This window comes from Macrotis lagotis, chromosome 1 (genome assembly GCF_037893015.1).
Source record: "Macrotis lagotis isolate mMagLag1 chromosome 1, bilby.v1.9.chrom.fasta, whole genome shotgun sequence".
Lineage (NCBI taxonomy): Eukaryota > Metazoa > Chordata > Mammalia > Peramelemorphia > Peramelidae > Macrotis > Macrotis lagotis.
The window spans coordinates 141,285,237-141,310,263 of NC_133658.1; the positions used below are offsets into that span (position 1 = coordinate 141,285,237).

Sequence of the window (25,027 nt, forward strand, 5' to 3'; positions counted from 1 at the left end):
TTTTGTTGTTGGCATTTTTGGCATTGCTGGCTCCTGATTCTCCTCCTACCTGTTTTTCACCACTCTTTTTCAGTTGTTTTTGCTGATTCTTGCTCTATGTTCCAGATCTCATGGAATGGTTATATCCCAGGGCTTTTTGTAGGTTCTTTTTCTCTTGCTCTATTTTCTCTTAGTATTCTTGTGGGCTCCCATGGATTCAACTCCCAATATTTAGTGAATATTTCCAACTTCCTGTCCAGTAGGTATATCAATACTCAGCATGACCAAACACACTCTCCTCTCACTCTCTCTCCTCCAAGCCATTTTTCCCCATAAATTCCCTGAACTTTGATCACTCACTTCTTATCTATAATTCAGTGCCAAAGCTTGTTGATTCTAACTCCCAAGTATCTCTCAAAGCAATCTCTTTTCACTTATATGGCCACATAAGTTTAAGCCAAATGGTCCTTGCCTCTTATCTTTTTCTTCCCCAATCTTTCCATCAAATAATTCCCATTTAATATTTCTTAAGCACAAGTCTGACCATTTCCCCACTTACTGAAGAAATTCCAGTGACCCCAGACTCTGTAATAGAATATAAACTCCTCAACATTTTAAGGGCCTCCACAACCTGAATCCAGCCTTTCTTTCTAGACTTAATGTACACTGTTCTCCATGCCCATCTTGATTCAGACACACTGAGCTACTTAACATTCTCCCCATATATGACATTCCATCTGCCAACTTTACTTTCATGCCTGGATTCTGTCATTTAGATTTCCTAAATTATTTCAAGGCTCATCTCAGGTACCCATCTCCGCCCTGAAGCCAGTGTTGACCTCTCCTTCTTCCCCTGATCTCTAGTGCTCTCTCCCTTAGAAATTACATTGTTCTATGTTACACTAATTGGTGGTCATGATGCCTCCCTCCAATAAGGAGGGAAAATTCATGCTTCTTGAGGGCATGAATTGTTAATTCTTTGTTTTTGAGTACCCTAGCACAGTGCCTGGCCCCAAATTAAGCTGTGTTTTTAAGTGAATGTCCTTCAATTGGGGAATGGCTTAGCAAACTGTGGTATATGTATGTCATGGAACACTATTCTATTAGAAATCAGGAGGGATGGGAGTTAAGGGAAGCCTGGAAGGATTTGCATGAACTGATGTTGAGTGAGATGAGCAGAACCAGAAGAACATTATATACCCTAACAGCATCATGGGGGTGATGGTCAACCTTAATGGACTTGCTCATTCCATCAGTGCAACAATCAGGCACAATGTTGGGGTATCTGCAATGAAGAACACCATCTGTATCCAGATAAAGAAGTGTGGAGTTCGAACAAAGACTAAAGACTGTTTCCTTTAATTAAAAAAAGTCATTATCGTATTATGTAATTTTGCTCTCTTATACTTTATTTTTCCTCTTTAAGGATATGATTTATCTTTCATCACATTCAACTTAGAACAGTGTATCTATGGAAGAGATGTAAAGACTAACAGACTGCCTTCTGTGGGGGGGAGGGAAGCAAGATTAGGGGAAAAACTGTAAAATTCAAAATAAATAAGAAAATAGATTTTAAAAACCTATACACTATACTAATGTTGGAACATAGTAGGTATTTAATAAATATTTTCCTATTGATTTTGAAAAAAATTAAGCTATGTTAGATAAATGTTAGTATTATTATTGAATGAATGATTATTCTCATTGCTAATGATGGTGAAACCACATTTGTACTCTTAACAACCTAGTACTCATTGATAATATTATTTGATAATAATACCAAAAGTTTCTATTATATTTTATGATTTTCAGATCCATTTTTTTGGCAAAGCAATAGGGTTAAGTGATTTGCCCAAGGTCACACAGCTAAGTGATTGTGAAGTGTCTAAGATCAGATTTGAACTCAGGTCCTCCTGACTTAACCTAGTTGCCCCCCTTAGAGTCATTTTTATATTACTTTAGTTGATCTTCATCATAACCCTTAAAAGGAAAAATAACTCATTTTTATAAGAGAGAAAACTAAGGCTCAGAAATATTGAGACATCTTCCCACAGAGTATCAGAGGTACAATTGAATCCAATTATTTAAACAGTACTGTGTTGCTTCATCTATATTCATAAAGAGGTAAAAATGGCACCTACTGAAGACTATAGAAGGAGTGTTTAAACATAAGTATTCCATGCTCAGAGTGACAATTCTGAACTAAAAACAGTTTTCAAGGTATTATAAGAAGGAAAGATACCAAAAGAATGAGGAGGGAGGTTAGGGGCAGGAAGCATTACTTTTTTTTTTTTAAGGTTTTTGCACAGCTAATGGGGTTAAGTGGCTTTGCCCAAGGCCACAGAACTAGGTAGTTATTAAGTGTCTGAGGCCAGATTTGAACTCAGGTACTCCTGACTCCAGGGCTGGTGCTCTAGCCACCTAGCAATCCCAAAAGAGAGGATCGATTATGGTTGTTATTTTTTAAAGGCAATTGAGAACATCAGCAGCTTTAAAACTATATGCCTACTTTCTCATTGCTGTGAAAATTATGAGAATGATTTATAAATATGAATGTCCTTGTTGAAAAGGTATAAGGAGGAAATAGATTTTTATAAACTATTTTATAAAGCAAATTTTATCTTTAGAGTCACATAGTTCACTGAAGAGTCACATAGTTCACTGAGAGGTAGAGAGAAGATTTAGTGTATTTATTGATTAGAGAAACTCATTTGATTGAGGAAGCACAATGCAGATTCTCTTCAACAATGTATTTCTCAAACATGTGGAAGATCACATAAGATTCCTTGATAGATTTGATCATAGAGATAATTTTGTTAAATGATTCTTTGATTATCAATCAGAATCAAACATTGTATAAAATAAGTTACTAAAAATCTTCAGTACTGTCACAGATGTTTTATATGGAGCTTAAATGAAAGCTATAAGTTCTCCAGTAAGGTCCTCCAGTTGTGATTTTTTTTTTAGTTTTTGCAAGGCAAATGGGGTTAAGTGACTTGCCCAAGGCCACACAGCTAGGTAATTATTGTCTCAGGCCGGATTTGAACTCAGTTACTGCTGACTCCAGGGCCAGTGCTCTATCCACTGCACCACCTAGCCACCCCTAGTTGTGACTTTTTGGGAGATGATGCAGTATTGAATGCATTTTGCTATGTAGAATATCACAGATTCTCTACATTGAGATCCTTTAACCACTCCAAAGTGATTCTCTAGTCAAGAAAAACACACTGGATGAAGTCTATATATTATTTAAATCATGGTACTTAATTGGGGCATTTAAGTTAGCCCATCAATATCATATATATTAAGTTCATTCTAGCTTGGTCAGGCCCTGGAGATGGAATGGGCAATGACCTGAATTGAGAGGAGAATAGTTTCATTTAAGCAGGTTAAATTGCTTTTGGGGAATTAGCTAGTCCTTCAAGTGTTCTGTTTACTCTCAGTTTAAAATTTAAAAGCATTATTATTCTTTTGATTCAGTTTTGGTTAGAGTCATGAAACATATATACTCTCTGAAGAATCAAGATGGTAGGGAACCCAAAGGCCAGGAGAGAGGTACATGATCAAATATCTATATGAGGTGTGTGTGTGTGTGTGTGTGTGTAGGTATGTGTTTGTGTGTGTATGTGAGAGAGAGATAGTGAGATAGTGATGATTAAGTAGTCTGGTTATTAATCAAATATCAGAAAGACCTAGAGGAGAAGCATGTTGGGATCTTCTTTCTGGAATTTAAGGAAGGACTTGGGTGAAAATTGCACAGAATAGGAAGGTGTGGATAAATTGTGGTATGTACCAATGGAAGAAGTACCTTCCTTATTGAGATCATTCACCCGTGAATAGGTTTTTGGGTAGAAAACTTTTCCTCCTTTAGGGACATGACTGTGATGTGATATCTTCTTTTTAAATATATGAATTATAAAGTCAGTGAATCAAATCACATTTTTTTCTTCAATTTGATGTTCTGTCACTGGAAGTATTAAATAATACTTCTAATCAGAAACCTTGGTTCTTCTTAGCTTTGACACTTGAATGACCTTGGGCTAGTCACTTAAAAGCTTCAATGTCCTTACCAAAAAAACTGGGAATGATACTTGTAGTATCCAGTAACACTTTAGGGTGAATCAAATGATATAACTGCTAATAAAAATTTTGTAAAACATAAATATTTATTGTGGCAGCTCTTTTTTAGTATCTGGACCTATAATTTCATGTGTGTAGGCAATTCCTGCTGAGGAAAACTGCTCTTCAATTTTCAGTATTAGAGAGAGCTCTGAGAAAGTAAGACTTGACTTGAGTTACATGTCTGGGATGTGTTATCACAAGCAAGGTATTAATCAGTTTGATCTCCTTATGTTTTATATTCTGTCTCTCCAACTATTATTTTTACTAGCTAATCCACTGAATTTGGGAAGATAATAGTTTTAAGTTTTTATGTGTAAAAAAATTATATGTCCGAAAGAACTTTTTTCTTATGTTAAAATTTTGTACTTCTCTGGTACTTACTTTTCAAATATAACAATGTGTTTTATGGCTATATGTCTTGTGTAAATGTATCTTATCTTCTAATGAGATAGTATTTTAGTTTATCAATGAGGTAACATTTTTAAAGCACTTAACAAAATGCTTTGCAAAGTGGTTGTTTTACAAATGTTTATTCCCTTTCCTTATACCTCTTCCTTATATCCTAGACTGAAAGCTCTCTGTGAACCATCTGTTCTCTATGGGACTCCTCACAGTCATTTGAGGATCTCTGCACAGACTAGGAAAAATAAATAATAATAAATGTTTGCAGTATCATAATCATTATCTTTCATTTGACAACAAAGATACTCTATAAGCAGATTTTTTTATAAGCAGATTTTTTAAAATGTCATATTTTATAGCAGTCTGTGTGTGTATGTGTGTGTGTGTGTGTTGTTAAATGTTTTAGATTTGTTTAGGGTGAGAAATAGCAAGCTGTATACAGAGGCTATTTATGAGTACTTAGTGATACTGACATATTCTTTTTATTTCCTTAGGCTGTTCATGCAAACAAGTTTCCAGTACCTACTTATGCAGCCAAACAGCCTCAGCAACTCCCAGCAAGGTATAAAATAAAATTACTCACTTCATTTAATATTAATGAAACCTATATGTTTCATACAAATAAGTGATACTGATATGAGTAAATGACTCATTGAATGAATGAAAACATATTTGTCAAGCATTTAATTTATGAAAACTCTGGGGAAACAGATATAAAATTAAAGAGAGCCCCTGGGGGCAGCAAGGTGGTGTAGTGGATAGATCACCAACCCTGGGATCAGGTTCAAATCTGAGTTCAAATCTCACCTCAGACACTTAAAAATTGCTTAGCTGTGTGACCTTGGGCAAATCACTTGACCCCATTGCCTTAAATAAAAATAATTTAAAAGAGAGAGAGAGAGAGAGACCATTCCCTGTCCTCAAAGAAATTATATTATAATAAAGGAAGACTGGATACAAAAGGAAGTGATTACCATTGGAAGCATATTGTGGTATGGAAACTTAAAAGGATGATGAGAGGGACCATGGAAAAATAGATTAACTAACATACCTCTCCATATTAATATGGTTCTAGAACTGGAGAGAAAAAGGAATTTAATTAAATAATGCCAGAAATTAGATTGAATATTTATTTTTCAAGAAAACTTGTGTAGTTATACCTCATTTGGAGTACAGTTAACATTAAAATATTGAAAAAAAACACAAAACAAAAAGCATTGTTTGCTAATGATGTTATATATAAAATGACTAAAATAAGATTGTGGAAGTAAAGTCTCCTCATTCCTTATCCTTCAATAATTAGTAATTCAGGTATTAATAATTCATTTATTCATGACAGTTTGGTGATATGGTAGCTTAAGAATGCTGAACTTTGAATCAGAACTATCTGAATTTAAATCCTTTATTAGATATTAACTGTGTGACCCAAGGGTACATTACTCAACCTCTGTCAATTTCAGTTTCCTCATCTTTAAAATAAATAAGGCCCTTGTGTAGCTTACATTCTCAAAGTAGAAGTAAGGGGTAATAAGTACAAGGAATATGCATAATAGAGAAATTGCTTCGAATCAAGAGGTTAGGGAAAGCTCTCTCAGAAAGATAACAAGTAAGCAGCACTAAGAAATGGTGGAGAATTAGGAAGTATGAAATTTGGTATGAGAAAAATTATTCTAATTATATCTGATGATGCGTGACTTCCATCAAGTTACTTCACCTCTATACCTCAATTTATTTCTCCATAAAATGAGAATTTGGGGTTAGGGGGCTCCTAAGGAAACTTTCCAGATTTAAATTTGGTGAAATTTGGGTTGTTTTAGTTAGGATAATGAGCATAGAGAGATTGAAGGGATGAAGGCAAGAAAATGAAAATTATAGTCCTTGAAGAAGTTCAGTTTCGCTTGACTATAAAGTGTGACAAGCAGAGAAAAACAAGATGAATTTGAAAGGTTAGATTTTGGCCAAATTGCGGAGGGTTTTTAATATAAAGATTAGGAGTTAGGATTCATTAAGAAAACAGTAGGGATTCTTTAAAAGATTCTGTTTAAGAAGGATTGAGGAGCAGAATTGGTAGTGCTTTTTAGAAAGTGGAGATGAAAGCTAAGATGTGTTTGAAAAAAATTATAAGTCAAGAAGACAGAATCAGTAATCCAGACAAGAGGTAATGAGCACCTTAAAGAAGGTGATTATAGTGGTAATTAGTATAGAATAACAGATCCAAGAGCTATTCTAGAGATTTAATGAATGAAAGAAATAGCCTTTATTAAGCACGTTATGTTAAACAATTGTGATAAAACTACAAAATAGAGAATAGAATTTGACCTCAAAAAGCTTATATTCTAGAAGAGGAAGATAATGATATTAATTCTAGTCTATATAACAATGCTTTCCAAATATTATTTTATTTTTCTCCTCATAACAACCCTAGGAGATAGGAAAGTTTGCTATCTCCTTTTTTACAAATGAGGAAACCAAGACAAACTTTCCCAAGATTCTACAACTAGAAGGAATAATGGCAGATTTGAACTCAGTTCTTCCTTATACATATAGGGTAATGATGAACAGGCAAGGATGCTTTGATTGGGAAAACTCAAAGATGGTATGTGAAAGTGTAGGGCAGTGTAGGATCACTGATGTGCCTTCTTTAAAGGTATGAATTTCTGATAACTGAATTATTGATTACTGAAGGATAAGGAATGAGAGACTTTATTCTGACACAGGCAGAGTTGATTTGATTATACTTGATACAGTAGACAGAGAAGTAAAAGCTTGAGTTCAAATCTCACTTCTTATACATACCCGCAGTATGACCCTGGGAAGTCATTTAAAACTTTTGTGATACAGACCAGAGTTATCAGTTGCTGCCTGATTAAAACATACAAGATAAGCAGATTAAAATATAATTGAGAAATTTTTAGCAAAATAAACAAAGATACTATACAACATTGTCATCATTCAACATGTCTGGCTCTTTGTGACCCTCTGGACCAACTGTCCATGGGTATTTTTTGGCAAAGATACTTAAGTGCTTTACCATTTCCTTCTCCAGTTCTCTGCAGGCAGGGTTAAGTGTTTTATTCAAGTCCACACTGCTAGTAAGTATCTGAGATCAGATTTGAATTCTTGTCTTTCTGACTCCAGGCTCAGTTCTCTTATCCACTGTACTACCTAGCTACTCCACATAGATATTATTAATTTGTGATTTTCTAAGTCATTATAGAGTCAGATTCTATTAAGTTGCAGAGGAGTGCCAACATTTGCCTTGGTAAAGTGAATTTCCTTACTCAGGTATTCTCTGCCCATACCAGTGATATAATTGGCCCAGTTCCTATCTCTAACTTGGAGCAGGAGATGAAGAGTGGAAGGGTAGGGTGAAAGAGCCAGTTGTGAGCAGAATGAATGAGCCCAAGGAAGTTCAAAGCTAAGGGTTGCAGTTCCTCCCATATATGTTCTCTGCAGTTCTTATTTGGAGGGTGGAGTCTCAACTGGACAGAAAATGAAGAGAACAGAAATGGTTTAGGACAGCACTTTAAAAGAGAGGAAGCTAGGAAGAAAAGAATAAAAGAAAATGATTTGCTTTATAGATTGTCAGTATCCGGGATTTGATGTGAAGAAGCATCAAAGTTAACATTGAGATTTTATGCTTAAATTGCCTTGAGGACAATAATACTACTTACCTTTGAGGCTATTGTAAGAGTCAATATTTGTAAATCACTTTGAAACTTTAAAGTACTCTACAGACATACACAAATATGTATATTATAAATATATTTAAGTCTGCTCTTATTGTTGATAAATTAATTTTTTATTTCATGTATTTAAACACTTTTATTCTAAGCATAAACATCCAAAAAGAACTCATGTACACATAGCAAAACAAACAAAAAACCCTCTTTGAAACCATTCTATTTCATACCCCTTTCTCTTCTTTGAAGTATATAATAAATTTGGTAAATAAATTTATAAATTCTTACTTGACTGTGCTTCCTTCTGATCTTCCTTCTGTGTTCTCTCTTGCTTGTTAAAAAAAATAAGTTAGTAGCCCTTTTTTTTTATTGGTGGGGGCAGTATAAATATTGTTGACTCTTCCCCCAGTTGTATTGTTTTGTTGTTCAGTTCTATCTATTGCTACATTACCCCATGGATTTTGTCCTTGAGGTTTTCTTGACAGATAATAAAGTGGTTTCTCATTTCCTTCTCCTTCCCATTTCCCTGTCCCCATTTTTTAGATGAGGAAATGAGGCAAATAGGGGCTAAATCTAGGGTTACACTTGAACTTAGATCTTCCTTACTCCAGGCTCAGTGTTTTATCTACTGCAACATCTAGTTGCCCTTCCTCCAATTGTTGTTGTTAGCATTATTATTATTATTACTACTTAGTCTTTAGTCTTTATTATCTGGTTTAGTCTTAATGACCCCATTTCTAGTTTTCTTGACAAAGATACTGGAGTGGTTTGCCATTTCTTTCTCCATCTCATTTTATAGCTGAAGAAACTGAGGCAAGTAGGGTTAAATGACCTGCCCCGGGCCACACAGGTGGGAAGTATCTGAGGCTACATTTGAACCCAGGAAGATGAGTTTTCTGGATTTCAAACTTAGTGCTCTATTCACTGTTCCACTCGCTTCCTTTTCCAATTTACTCACCACAAAAAAAAAACAAACAGTATTTCTTATATCTCTCCCATTTTTGAAAGCTCTTATTTCATCTATCTGCTAGTTATCATCATCCCCTTGCTTTCTATCTTTCTCTTTGACTACACTTTTTGGAAGAACTGATTATAATCTATGCTTCTACTTTCTCTTCTCTTATTCTCTACTTATACTCTGCACTCTGGTATTTGACTTCATTATTAAGTGAAACTTCTCTCTTCAAAGTTATTAATGATGTTTTTTTAAAATGAGATTCTTATTGTTGTCTTTTGTTTTTTTAAACTATAACTTTTCCATTTCCCTCTTGTCTATTCTAAGAGCCATCCCATATAACTAATACAGATAATATATAAATATTACCATAATATTATATAATTTTATATTTATCTTATTTTAAAATCAAAAAGAAAAGAAGAGGAAAAAAATTGGCATAATTAATACATTAAGAAAATCTGAAAACATGAATAGTATACTCCACATGAAGTGGAGGTATTCTGTCTTTTTTTAATCAACAACAACCTTCTCCCCCTTCACCCCCATTGAGAATGAAAGAAAAAACCCTCTGTTGTAAAATATTTATGATCAAGCAAAAAAAAAAGATTTTTAATGGCTACATCTAATGGCTTAGATATAAACTTTGAGAAAAAGGCAGAGAGGCTAATTATGGTAGGGAAATGGTAGGAAAATAAGTAGGTGTGGCAACCAGGATATTTAAGATAAGATGGCACACTTTGTGAACATGTGAATTATGGAGTGGTATGAAGAACATTAGATAATTAAACCCAAATTAGTGATTTTAAACTCACCTACAGTCTTACTTTATAGCAGGAAATTTTAAAAAGCTTTTCAGCTTAATTTCATCTATAGAAATGTTTCACAAATTATATAATCATTTCACTTCACGTTTGTGAAAGGAGCTTTGTTTTCATGCATTGTATCGTTGTTTTACTCTTATGATATAAAATGTGTAGAAGCATTATTCCTCAAAACCATATGAAAATTTTAAAATTTTGACATCAAAAAGATTTTGCTTTATTGAGTTTTGTCATTCCTTTTGCTATTTACATACTTTTGCTTTTTTTTTTTTAGTGTTGCCTCCTGTTTAGTGTGAGCATTTAAACATTACAAACTGGCAAATGTTTCAACTCTGGGCTTGGTTTATTGTTTTGCTGATTGATGGAGAAAAATGTTAATAATATAGATTAAATTTAAGAGGATGATGTGTGTACTCCCCCACCCAAACCCACAGAGCTGATAATTAAACATTTCCCAGCATACCCTTGCTTAGATCCCATTTAAAGGAATGTGGTTGACAAAATTTTCTTCTCAAATTCCTATGAAGTGGTCACATTTCTCAAACAGTTTCATGACAAGGACCCCATAGATTATATTTATAGGGATATTCTGGCTATGTAATACCTTGTTTTAATTTTCATTTTATTATAATACCCAGATGTGGAGAATTGATTGCTTATTCTCTTTTCTTTTCACAGGCCACCTCCACCACAACCAAAAGTATCATCTCAGGGAAACTTTATTCCTACTCGTCCTGCACCTGCAGCCCCTGTAAAGAGATTCCTTTAGTTTTTACTCCTTTTATAGAAGATGTCTTCAAGAAACTGACTTGTTCATATTATATATTTTTTTAGCATTCTGGGAAGAAGTTCTTCTTGTATCATGTATAAAAGAAAACATGAAAATGCTTAAGAAATGAACCACTAATAACTAAGTGAGAAAGGAAGCCCATCCAGCATTCAATAATGTAAGAAAATGCAATAAGCCAAGGTTTCCAGAGTAGATCATTTCGATTTTTTTTATAGCCCAACCTAATTAAGGCTTCTTAGAAGTGTGACACTATAAGATTAAGTAGATTAACTAATCATGAACAGATCATTAGTGTTTATAAATTTCAAATTAGCTAAAAATAATTTTTTTAAGTTTTCCCATTCCATTTAGAAATGTGATTCTGAAGTCTTCACCTTGGTTGCTATAATCTAGATTCTTATACAACATAAGCTGAAAATGCCATGTTGTAAAGCAATAGAAATCAGAAATTTTTTTTACCTAAAATAATCAAATCTTTCTTATCCTGCATGGAATGATAATTATCATTACTGTGTTAAGGACATGAGATGAAGTCAACATGTCAAATTATTTTTGATGAAATATAAAAGTACATGCTCTAAATATGTGTATATATAGATACACTTGTTATAATAATTCCATGTTGATAGTTTTTTGAACTATAGACAATGGATATTATTAGAAAACTTCATTTAAATGTGTTTCTAATGTTAATCATGGTAATCCTTACTAGACTGGAAACCTTTTTCATTAGCATTAATATTTCAGATGGGCTATAAAAGGTACGAAGAAGAGCAGTCTTTAATAGACTTTTGTCTGGGGGCGATTTTTGGGTCAGAAGAGAAAGCAGAAATCATTGCAATATCTTGAGTGGCATAATCTGTTATGAAGACACTTGAGAATTTCATGCGCACTTTAAAATTGTCAAATCTAAAATAAACTTTCAACTAACAATGGAACTGAGTTTTCAGACTTTACTGTTACATATAAAAAAAGTTTACATTTACTAAGTTGTGTTGCAACACATCTTAATTCTTACTAATATTTTTGAAGGATGCAAAAATGATGTTTATTGAGTTCCCTTTAGATTTCAAGTGTTTTTTTCATATTCTTATATATGTATACATACACACATAGATACAGACATAGCTATAACATTTTCAGTAATAAAATACTTGAAATTCTTTATTGTTGCTCTCCGTTAACCGAATAATAAAATATTAAGTTCTCTAACATGCTAAATTTAGAGTGGCATAAGAGCTTTTACAAGATTTTCTCGTTAATTTTACCAGATTTTTGGTGCATTTTATATCATTGCTTGCCTATTTTAAAGTGATCCAATTTTGCTTTAAGATAGGCAGAGTGACTGTGCTCTGAAAGCGTTTATTATTTAAATGATCTTATATTGATCAGAGAAATATTATGTTATGAAACAATCCCAAAGGAAGGTCCTGCTTTGGTGTACATCCAAGATAACAAAGTGCTAAAATCTGTGCCTTTCATCATTTGCAGACTCAGTTTTTTATGATTGTAGTATATGCCAATGAATTATTATGGGCAGTAGTTCTTTGAGCTCTTAGAAAATAAGGAATTTGACTACTGATTTTATCCTCTGATCATTTGAACCATCAACTTTTTTTCCTATATATTTGATTTCTCCTTGTTTGCACTCAGAACTTTGTCCTTGCTAATTTTATTTTGACTTGCCATTTATAGTGTAAAATTTCTCAACCATGATTGCCACTTTTGAAATGGAAAAGAATAAAGGGCTTTTAAAAATAAAATCTGCTTAATATGTTTTTAAAAAGAGTCAAGAGTGTAGGTTGTGTGAACTTAGTGTAAGTTATAAAAAAGCAATGAAAAAAAAGAGAGAGCCAACTAGATAGTGTTGTACCTTAAGTTAACCTTAAGGGAGACCTGAGTTCAAATCTAATCTCCTACACTTTAAAAATAGAGATGATAAACTCCTACTTTCTAGGGTTTGAGGGATGATCAAATGAGGTAATATTGGTAAAGTATGTAGCATAATGATTGGCACTGCCCATTAATGCAGAAACCCTCCCTATCTAGTCTGTCATATATGTCTCCCTTTCTTAGAAGATTTCATGACTACCCAACTAATCTTAACCCTTCACTTTTCAGACTAGCCAGAAAAATAAACCTGACAATTTTATTTTTTTACTGTTGTACTTCAGAAGAGCAGAACTTGATAGTAGTTTATTTATCTCAATTCAGAATGGGCACTTCTGAGTAGGAGCTTGCATACTAAGCCTAACAGTTCCAAATAGAAGTATCACCGATCAAATCTGAAACAAATTTTGTAATATGTTAGACAAGAGGTCTAAATTTTTCATTCTTCTGTTTGGTCTGGGACTTCTAGTCGATTACCTTAACAAAGAACCCAGACGAAGTGTTCACTTGACACTTGTGTGCTCCTAAGGGTAACCCTTTATGGGAGACAGTATTTTTTGACAATCTAAATTATATCACATAATCATGAAGAGTTTTTACATTTAAATTCTACAAATGTTTCAGTAAAAAATTGTCCTAAAATATCTTTTTTTTTTTCATTTAGAATGACTGAGGGTAAGAGGAATTGGTGAGTTCCCATATTAAAGATAGAGTATAGGGAGTCAAGAGAAGGATTAGATAAGGGGTGGAAGTGACACTGAGTTCTGATATATCCTGATCTCTCAGATTTGGAAGGACCTGAAAAACTATGGAGCTCAAACCATTCCTGGACAGGAAACTGCTCCACAAAATAAAATCCTAGATTTAGAACTAAAGGAGTGTTTATGTTTAGTTAATCTCAACTTTTATACAATATAGATGAGCAAACTGACCCTCAAAAGAGGTTATTGACTTGACCAAAATCAGAAAAGTAATAAGTAGCAAACCCAATAGAATGTAAACACCTTAAAATTTTTCCCCCATAGGCCTAACACCTTGCACAGTGCCTTCCATATATCCAGCAAGTATTTAATTGCCTGTTGATTGATTTTGACTCTAGATGTTCCCTTTGATGCTCATTCTCAAGGGTTATGCCAGGGGTGTGCAAACTAATATGTACTGGCAGGCTTTTAAGGATGAGCATAATGAAATACAAAAGAGCCTTATCAATTAGACAAGTAATTTCTTGGCTATAGTAATTAATATCATCTAATGTATAATGTGAACCCACTTTTGACCTGGAAGTTCAAACAGTCCTACTTTCTAACCTAAATGACTCCATGGTCTCTACTTCACATACAGAAGCCTTGTTGCCATGCCATTTTTTTTATCTCCTGGTTCAATGTGTGTGTGTGTGTTGTTCCCTCTTTAACTCATTCCCAATGAGAGTATTTTTTCTTTTTTTTTTTACTTTCCCCCCCATTTATTTATTTATTTTTATTTTGTACAGATAATGTTTTTTATACATTACTAAAATATTCTTGTTTAAGAGTAAACATAATACTCCCTCCCCCCAAAATATAGACCTGCATGAGTGATAAAAGGGGAGAGAAAAGAATTAAAATTAAAAAAAAAAATAATAATAATAATAGGTATGGCCAGGTGGCGCAGTGGATGGAGCACCGGCCCTGGAACCAGGAGCACCTGAGCCTAAATCAGGCCCCATACACCCAACAATCACCCAGCTGTGTGACCCCCCCTGCAAACCACCCAACCCCATTGCCCTGCAAAAACAAAAAAAAGACCCAAAATAAAATAGTAATAATAATAATAATAGTAGGGGCAGCTGGGTGGTGGACAGAGCACTGGCCCTTAAGTCAAGAACACCTGGGTCTAAATCCAGCCTCAGACACCCAACAATTACCTAGCTATGTGACCCCAGGCAGGCCAGTCAGCCCCATTTGCCCTGCAACCCCCCCAAATAATAATAATAATAAAAAATGTACTTCAGTTTGTGTTCCAACACCACCAGCTCTGTCATGGGTGGATCACATTCTTTATGATAAGTCCATCCAAAAGTTACATATTTTTCGACCATTGCCATTGCTAATTGCAACTCCCTCCATTTGTACTTCACTACCATGTACTGTATTTTCTCTCTCCTTTCATTGTCTCTGCTGTAGAGTAGCTGAGTGGTGCAGCACACAGATCCCTGGCCCTGGGGCCAAGAGGCCCTGAGCCCACATACCACCCCTTAGGCCCAGCATCCACCCGGCCCTATGGTCCCAGAGGGGCCATCCAATCCCAGCCCCTTGCAAGAAGTAAAAAAGAAAATGTGTTATATCTGACCACTCTCCCCACCATGGACCATCCTCTCCTCCATCACTCATATCCCCCACCTTCCCCCTGTTTCCCTTCTCTCCTTACTCCAGATGCCTATACCCCATTGAGTATCTATGCTGTTTCCTCTCCTAGCCACCTCTGATGAGTGAAGTTTCCCTCATTCTCCCTTGCCTTCTCCCCTTCCATATCATTGCAATAGCTCATTGTAATAATGAAAAATCTTATATGAAGTATCTTAGCCTATTCTACCTCTCCTTTTTCTTTCTCCCATTACTTTTCCCTTTTATCTATTGACTCCATTTCTACACCATATTATATCTTCAAATTCAGCTTTCTCCTGTGCTTCATCTATAAAAGCTCCTTTCTACCTGCTCTTTTAAATGAGAAGGTTCATATGAGTATTATCAGTATCATTTTTCTATACAGGAATACATGTAGTTCATCATCATTAAGTCCGTCATATTTTCTCCTTCTCCTCCAATATCTGTGCTTCACCTGAGTCCTGTATTTGAAGATCAAATCTTCTGTTCAGCTCTGGCCATTCCAACAGGAACATTTGAAATTCCCCTAGTTCATTGAAAGTTCATCTTTTTCCCCTGGAAGAGGACATTCAGTTTTGCTGGGTAGTTGATTCTCAGTTGCATTCTAAGCTATTTTGCCTTCTGGTATATTATATTACAAGCCCTATGAGCTTTTAATGTAGTTGCTGCTAAGTCCTGTGTGATCCTGACTGCAGCTCCATGATATTTGAATTGTGTCCTGGCTGCTTGTAATATTTTCTCTTTGACTTGGGAGTTCTGGAACTTGGTTATAATATTCCTGGGGGTTGTTTTTTTGGGATCTCTTTCTCAGGGAGATCAGTGGATTCTCTCCATTTTTATCTTGCCCTCTGCTTCTAGGATATCAGGGCAATTTTCCTGTAGTAATTCTCTGAAAATGATGTCAAGGCTCTTTTCCTGATCATGACTTTCAGGTATTCCAATAATTTTTAAATTATCTTTCTTAAATCTGTTTTCCATATCAGTTGTTTTTTCAATGAGATGTTTCACATTTTCTTCTAATTTTTCATTCTTTTGGTTTTGAAGTATTGAGTCCTGATTTCTCATAAAATCAGCAGCCTCCCTCACTTCCATTCTTTGTCTGAAGGATTTGTGTTCCTCAGAGAGCTTTCTTATCTTTCTCCATCTGGCCAATTCTGCTTTTTAAAGCATTTTTCTCTTCAATAACTTTTTGAATTGTTTTATCCACTTGACCTATGCTGGTTTTTAACATGTTATTTTCTTCAGCATTTTTTTTGATCTCCTTGACTAAGCTGCTGACCTCTTTTTCATGTTTTTCTTGCATCCCTCTCATTTCCCAATTTTTCTTCCATCTCCCTCACTTGATTTGCAAAGTCTTTTTTGAGCTCTGTCATAGCCTGAGCCTAATTTCTGTTTTTTTCTTGGAGTCTTTAGATGCAGGAGCTTGTGCTTCCTCATCTTCAGATTGAATGTTTTGATCCTTCTTGGGATCACAGGCAAAGTATTTCTCAATGATGTTCCTCTTTTTTCTCTGCTTACTCATTTCTGCAGCCTGTGCCTGGTTTTGGGGTGCTTCCTGAGTATTATTGGGACACACCCCCCACAAGGATCTCCATGTGTGAGAGACTGTCTTTCCTTCTGGTCTATAAATGACCATAAGGACCCCACCACCACCACCACAGGGCTGATGTGGGGGGGCTGCTGTTCTATGAGGGTCCTAGACTGTGATCAGGATCTGAATGTGGTCAGAGCCACAGAGTCCTGTTCCAGGGACAGAGGACAGGGCTGGGCTGTCTCGGCTCTCCTCCCTAGGCTGAGCACTCATGCCCTGGGGGCTCCTGCTTACCAGCTCTGCCAGCTTCTGGTTCCTGGATCTGGGCTACGGTGGCCACGCTGCTCGCTGTGAGCCCTGAGGGCTCAGCTTCACGTGCTCGCTTTGGCAGAGGTACCTCTGCTGATTTCCGAAGTTGTGCCCGGTGCTTCCTGGGGTGTAGGTCAGGAAACTGCCCTGCTTCTGTGAGCCCAGGCTCCCAGCACCCTGGGGCTGCTTCAGGGAGGCTGAAGTTCCTTCACCTGGCAGGCTACCCCTCCAACCCCAGGGAACAGAGCCTTTCCACTCTTTTCCAGGTTACCTTGGGTTGGAGAACTGCCTTTCTGCATCCTTCTGTGGATTCTGTCTCTCGAAAATTTAGTTAGAGTCTTTAGTTTATAAGTTTTTAGAGAGAGCACCTAAGAGACATCTTCTTTTGTTGCCATCTTGGCTCCACCCTGAGAGTATTTTTCTAGCATCATTAGCACTTTCTTCCCCATCTAATTGCTCTATATCAGTTCTCACACTTCACTTCTATAAGATGACTCTTTTTTATTTTATTTTATTTGTTTATCTTTTATTAAAGATTTTATTTGAGTTTTATAATTTTTCTCCCAATCTTACTTCCATCCCCCACCCCCCACACCCACAGAAAGCAATCTGTCAGTCTTTACTTTGGATAACTCTTTTTTTAAAATCTTTTCCTATACCATTTTACTTTTAAGAATCCCATCTTATTCACCTTTATCCCCCATTTTGAATGACCAAATTACTAATAACAATCTTGGACATATGGTTTGCATTTCCATGTATAAATAGTAAATAATTTGCCCTTTCAAGTCCCTTGTAATCAGTTTTTTTAGAATTTTTTTCAAGGCAATGGGTTAAGTGGCTTGCCCAAGGCCACACGGCTAGATAATTATTAAGTGTCAGAGGTCAGATTTGAACCCAGGTACTCCTGACTCCCAAGGCCAGTGCTGTATGCACTGTGCCACCTAGCTGCCCCCATAATCAGTTTTTAATGTTTGCATTTGTATTTCTCTTGGATCTACTATTTTTTTTGAAATTAATTTTCTATTAAGTTCATGTCTTTTTTCAACAAAATCCTGAAAGTGAAAATTCATTGAATGTCTTTTTTTTTCAGGATTATGCTTAATTTGCTGGGTAGAATATTTTCAGTCACAACCCTAGTTCTCTTGCTTTTAAAACTTAAGGTCTTTGAATGGAGCCTCTATAATTCTAATTGTGGCTCTGCTAAAGTTGACTTTTTTTCCCTTGTTGCTTTTAATATTTTCTTCTTAACCTGCAAGTTTGGGAATTTGGCTTTGATATTATTGTTGGTTTTCCTCCTAGGATCCCTTTCAGGTGAATTTTTTTCTAATTCTATTTTCTCCTCTTGTTCTAATACTTCAGCAAAATTTTCTTTATTTCTTGTATTATTATATGAAGATTCTTTTTTATTGTAACTTTCAGATAGTTCAATTATTTTTATGTTTTCTCTTAATCTATTCTTCAGATTTATTATTTTTTCTTATGCAACGTTTCACCTTCTTTTGTATTTTTCCTTTTTTTATATTATTCTTTCTTGATCTCATAACTTCACTGGTTTCACCTTGCCCAATTCTAATTTTCAAGTAGTCATTTTCTTCCTTAAGATTGATGGATCTACTTTTCCAGTTGGTTATATAATCTTTTTTGTCTTGAATTGTTCTTATTTTTAGCTTTTCCTCACTCTTATGTGATATTAAAAGTCTTTTTTAAAGTTCTGTGAATTCTTTTTGATTAGGTAGCCATTTGGCATTACTCTTTGGGGTCGGAGAATTTTTGGGGGGAGTTTTTTTGCTTTAGTATCTTCCTTTGAAATTGAACCCTGGTCTTCTCTTTCCCATAGTAACAGTCTATTGTTGGGTTCTTTCTTCTTTGCCTACTCATTAAAAAAATAATTTTTAACAACTTGTTTTTATATTTACTTCTTGTCTTGGGGTATGGGGGGATGGTGTTTCTGGCCTTGGGAGCTTGGTTCTGGGCCCATCCTCTGGACTTATTTCCCCTTCTTGATCACAACTAGGGTCCCTCTACACACTGTGCTGAAATGATCTTACTCCCTGAGAACACTCCAGTGGTTATAATCTTCTGTTCTCCCCTCTGTCCTGGGACCAAGTCATTCTCCTGTAGGTAACTACAGCCACCAGTGTACATAGACCACTTCTGCTCTCACTAATATATGCTGGTTTCTTTTTGCCTGAACTGTTGTCAACAGCACAGTTGAGCCTGGTGTCCCTTAGCAGCAGAGATTCCCTCTCTTCCTTCTCCCAATCCCCAATAGGGGTGAGAATTCCTGTAACTGAGGCAGAAACTATCTCCCACACAGGTTTGTTGCTTGTCTGTTAGGGAGGTAGGTAAAGGTGTCTATACTTCACCCAGTTGGGATCTTTCTTCCAATCTTCTCTGGTTGTCCCAGGAAGAGCACAGTTCTGCCCCAATTCTTGTTTATTTTTCCTGTCCTTCATTCACTGTCATGTACTTTTTTGACTTGTTTGTAGAGGAAATCTGGAGAGTATGGAATTTTCTAACCTACTCCTCCATGTTCCATCAGATTTCTAATGTTTTGGGAGTTTTTTGATATAAAAATATTTGTTTTTAATTTGTGGAATAAAAGAAGCATTTCCATAACAAAAAAATGAGACATGTGGGATTTCATTTCCTAACTCAGGAATGATGTGAAAATTAAAGAAATATCCATTATAAGAGTAGTCTAATTGAATTTTCCTGATTAAGCAGGATCATATCAGCTTCTTCAGCATTGTGTGTATAATCAGATAGTGTTTTTTTTAATATAGGCTTTTATTTTTCTGAAAGATTTTTCTAATGTTCTATTTTCTTTTTTTTTAAGTTTTTGCAAGGCAATGGGGTTAAGTGGCTTACCCAAGGCCACACAGCTAGATAATTATTAAGTGTCTGAGGCCAGATTTGAACTCAGGTACTCCTGACTCCAGGGCTAGTGCTCTATCGGCTGCGTCACCTAACCACCCCCTAATGTTCTTTTAAATGTCATCTCAAGATCCATCTCCAAGAAGCCTTCTTTGATTTATGCCCCCAGTGGTTACTCTTCAAATTATCTTCTATTTATTTGTCTCTCTACATGTTTCTGTCCCCATCCCCATAAGCCCATTTCTGTTTTGTCTTAAAATCTCTAGTATTGAGCAAAAGTGCTTAAGCCTTAATAGATATTTAATAAATACTTTTTTAAATTGACATCTAAACTTCAATGATCAGTAGTCATTTGACTAGGAGAGAGGAATCTTGTAGTCTCTCAGGACAAGATCTAGAAGAGGATGATGTTTTCCTTTGTTCTCAAAGAAGACCAAGACATCAGGAAGGAGATCCCATGACAGCATTTTACAGATGAAGAGGCTGAGGCAAACAGGGCTAAGTGATTTGCTTAAGGTTGCATAGCTAGTATCTGGGATTGAATTTGAATTTATTTTCTTGATTCCAAGCCTAGTGCTTTATATACTGTACCACCTAGCTACTCCTAAGTGATATAATAAAAAGGAAGAGGGGAAGAGAGCTTTGGGCAGAACTGTGGGATTCCATGGTAATGGGAATGACTTGGAAGAAGATCTAGCAAAGAAGACTGAGACAAAACAGACAAGTTGGGGAGACAGAGGAAACTAGGAGATGGTATCATGAAAATGTAGAGAGGAGAATATCCAGGAAGAAAGGATGAGCTAATGTTAAAGCTACAGAGAGATAAGACTTGAGATAGAGCTATCAAATTTGTCAATTAAAAAGCCATCAGTGATTTTTAGAGAAGAATGAGGATATTTGGAAGTCAGTTTGTAAAGGGTTTAGAAGTGAGAGGTGAATAAGTAGAAGGATTTAGTATAGATAGATTTCTCAAAGACTTTAACCAAGGAAAACAGAACTATGACAGCTAGCAGAAAACAGGTTTATTTTAAGGGATGGAGGGGACATGGCCATGTTTGTAAACAATGATTAAGTAGAGATTAAAGATTAGAGAGTGAATGAAGATGATGGTAGTGATCTGCTGAAAAAGTTCAGAGATGATGGGATCAAGGGTGTTCGGAGAAATATTTGCCTTGACAAGAAGAAAGGTCACCATTTCCTCAGAAATAGTGGAGGACTTGGGGAAGATGTCTGAGTAAAGAGGACATACATCTAAATAACTGAAAAAAAGATTTAATGAGAAGAAAAATGGGAGAGTGAAAGGAAGCAGTGCAACTGAACTCTCCTCCACAAACTTCAAATAGATCTAGAAAATGCATCAGACTGAATCTTGATGGGAAATTCAGAAAGTCACAAAGTTATGAAGGAATAGGAAGCTTGGAATATACTATTCCAGAAGGCAAAAGATAAAGGCTTAAAACTTAAGTAAATTACGTATCCACCAAAATTGAGTATAATTATATGGGGGAGTAAAATGGATCTTTAATGAGAGTATTTACAAGTATTCCTGATGAAAAGACCAGAGATACACACACACACACACACACACACACACACACACACACACACACACGAACTTTAAGAGTTAAGGAGTTAAGAGACATGCAAAAAGATAAGCATGAGTGAACAATGATAAAGGACTAAACAAAGACCAATTGCTTGCTTACATAAAAGATAGGAAGATGATACATGTCCCCTTTTATCCTTTTCATCATCAGGGTTCATAGAGGGAGTCTAATTAGGCAAAATCTGGAAATAGTTCTGTTATGTTTTGATTGTCTTAAGAAAAAGAAGAGAAAAGGAATACATTGAGATGGGGGCAGGGGTGGAATTTTAGGGGAAAATATCTCTCATAATCTACATGCACAAATAGGCATCCATACAAACAGGTGGGATTCAGGGAGAGCATCTGATACCTGAGTCTTTCTCATATAAACTGATCAAAGAAGGAACAACGCGTGTGTGTGTATGTTTAGGGAGGAATTAGACTTGAGCAAAACAAACTCATAAAGATGTTTGAAAATGTCCAGAGCTTTTTAAGGTGGCAAATAATGGGAACCCAAGGGAATACCCTCATATTGGCAAAAAGATGAACAAGTTATGGTATATAAATATGATGGAATGCCATTGTGCTGAACTCTTATCAGCATAATGCCCAACCAAGATTCCAGAACCATCTGACAAGGAAGTGAAAATTTCAGAATGCAGAATGAAACAAATATTTTTTAGAATATGCCAATGTAGAAATTTGTTAAGATTGACTATAGGTTTGCAATGGGTTTTGTTTTTATTTTCAATGGGAAGAGACTGGGGTTGAGGTGAGAGAGTCAGAAAGTACATCTTGGATGATTCAAATGTCTATAGAAAGAAATCTTGTCAACACTGATGAACACAATAACCAACCACAATTCCTAAGGTTTCATGATGAAACATGTCTCCCATCTCCTGTGAGGGAGATGATGAACTCAGTACAGATTGATACTTTAAGAACAAGAGCTATAACAACCCCACCTCCTCAACCCATGGTCAGTGAAAAATTTTGCTTTTTTTTGACTCTACATGTTTGTAAACAGGGATTGTTTGTCTTGATTTTTCAATGGGGGGTGGGGTGATGAGAGAAATGGAAGGGAAAGAAGACTGATAAGAAAAAGGAAAGAAAATATAAAAGATGAGTCATATTCTCATTTATTTCTTGGTTTCTCATTTGCATGTGGCCAAAAGCTGTACTTGGAGGAGGTAATATAGTAAGTTAGAAAGAATAATGATTTTGAAGTTATTGGATCTGGATTCAAAAACTGCCTCTGTCACTACTCAGTCTTTATGTGAGTCTGGGCAAATGACTGAAACTTTCTAGAATGCATTTTCTTCACATAAAATGAAGGGCTTGGACTAATTAAGCCCATTCACCTTTACTCGACTTTTAGTTAATAGACACACCAGGGGATCATATTTATAAAAAATGTATCTGTCAGTCAACTAACAAACATTTATTAAGCACCTTCCATTTTTTAGGTACTAGGATACAAACACAAAAGTGAAATAAAGAGTTTGTATACAATTGGAGTAGATAATATGTATTTATAGATATAAAATAAACATGGTTTTGGTTGGAGGGCACTCACAATTGGGAGATTAAAGGAACATTTTGTGTTCATGGTGGCTCTTAAGCTGAGTCTGAAAGGAAACGAGACTCTAAGAGACTAAAGAATACATAATTATTATAATTTATATTTTCATTAACAAAAAAGAGAAAGATCCAATCAGTGAATTGAACATGGAACTAAAAATTAGAAAACACCAACCAAAACTAAAAATAGAAATACTGACATCAAAGAAGAAACAACAAAATTAAAACTAAGACAAATCAAAACATCAAATCGATACACTAGAAACTTTTTAATAATTAAAATGTCAGCTAACCTGACTTTAAAAAAGTAGTAAAAGAAGTTGTTGATATCAAAATTGAAAAAAAGAATTCATAGCAAATGAAGAGGAATCTAAAAAATTAGAAGCTATTTATAGCTTTTTATAAAATTTTGAAAAACCTAAATTAGAAGAAAAAATAAGAAATTTCAATATTTTAAACTTTCTCCCAAAATGCATGACACTCTTTTATATTTAATCTGGATCAACAATTTCACCATCACTCACTTAAGTCTAGACAATCAACAAAACTATAAATTAAGTCTGATTTGTAGCTTTACTGATTGCCAAAGTGTAAAGGCTCTCGCTAAAAATTTAAGATTGGGCTGAGCTAGTTCTGAACTGGCTCCCACAGACCCATTAAACCCTGCTTCTGCAATTTACTCCCTGTGTGATACTGAACAAATACCTTTACCTCCCTGGGGCCTTGGATTCCCCATCTATAAAATAAAGGAAATTAAACCTGAATAACCACTGAAGTCCCTTTCAGCCCTAGCTAGATGCTCTAAGGTCCTATGCCTTATCTTCCCAATTAGTTTCACAAGGCAGAGGACTACCTAGTTTCTGCCAGCTTGATTTCTAATTTTTCTCAACAATTTTTATCAGAGAGTTCTTATCCTAGGATTTAGCTGTGAAGCTCTAGACTACTTCCCTAGTTTGCTTCTGAACATTCTTTATCTAATCCTCTGGTCAATGATCTAATTCCACTGCTCAATCTCCGTTTCTTAACCAATACCAAGTCATTTTTGATTATTACTTCTTTTAGTGTAGCTTGGGATCTGGTACTTCCTTCTGATTTGTTTTTTCCTTTCAGTATTTCCCTTATGATTTTTGATCTTCTGTTTTTCCAGGTGAATTTTGCTATTATTTTTTAGTTCTGTAAAGTAATTCTTGGATAGATTTGAAGTGTCATTAAATAAACAAATTAGATAGTTTTTTCATTTTTAGAATATTAGCATAACTAGCCTATGAGCAATTAATATTTCTCCCATTATTTAGATCTGTCATTATTTGTGTAGAGAGCATTATGTAACTGTATTCATTTAGCTCCTGTATGTTTTGGCAAATGTTTTTCAGATTGTATATTTATTTTATAAATAATTTCCCTTTATAGTTCTTCCATCTGAGTTTTGTTGGCAACATACTGAAAATTTGATGTGAATTTGTTTTCTATCCTGCATCTGATAGTTATAAATTTTTTATTTATTCTCTATAATTCTCTAATTAAACTATTACATCATTTGAAAAAGGTTATCATTTTATTTTCTCTTTGCCTATGAATATTTCTTTTCATTGTCAGTGCTACATTTAGTATTTCTAACATTATATCAAAAAGTAATGGTGATAATAGAGGTCCTTACTTTACCCCTGCTTTCTCATTTTTTTAACTGTTTGTCCCCTGTCACTGTTAGAGGGTGAAGGGGAGGACTAACTGTCTACCCAGGATTTGCTGCATCACTATATAGCACCAAATTATTTAGCAGTCACACATGTCCTAGGAAGCTCCTTGAAGAATGCAGGTGTATGTTATGTGAGATAGTCTCTAGAAACTAGAAGCTAGGAATAGCCCCTATTCCCAGGCATGTCATTGAGTTCAATTCTTTCTATGCATTTATTCTTTCAAGACAGATTTATTAAGTACTTAAAAAGTATGCTGCCTATAGCACTATGCTTAGTGGTTCATTTAGCTAAGACATGATTCCTGCCCTCATGGAGTTCACAGTCCAAGAGGTGGAATGAATAGTCATAAACATAGTTAACTTCAATATACTTTCCACGTGTGCTAGAGAAATTCAGAATGTTTTGTGAGGGGAAGTTTTTTACAAGACAGAAGTTA

General features: G+C 35.2%; 1 protein-coding gene across 2 annotated transcripts in view; it reads left to right on the top strand.

Moving 5' to 3' along the window:
* ADAM9 (ADAM metallopeptidase domain 9) overlaps positions 1-11,693 on the top strand; it is a 116,725-nt gene extending 105,032 nt beyond the window's left edge. For both annotated transcript variants that reach the window (XM_074208954.1, XM_074208950.1), the window contains 2 exons: positions 4,998-5,065; positions 10,644-11,693. In XM_074208954.1, coding sequence (XP_074065055.1) covers positions 4,998-5,065; positions 10,644-10,720 — 145 coding nt within the window. In that variant the 3' untranslated portion in view covers positions 10,721-11,693. The remainder of the gene's footprint in view (positions 1-4,997; positions 5,066-10,643) is intronic.
* The last annotated feature ends 13,334 nt before the right edge of the window (positions 11,694-25,027 follow it).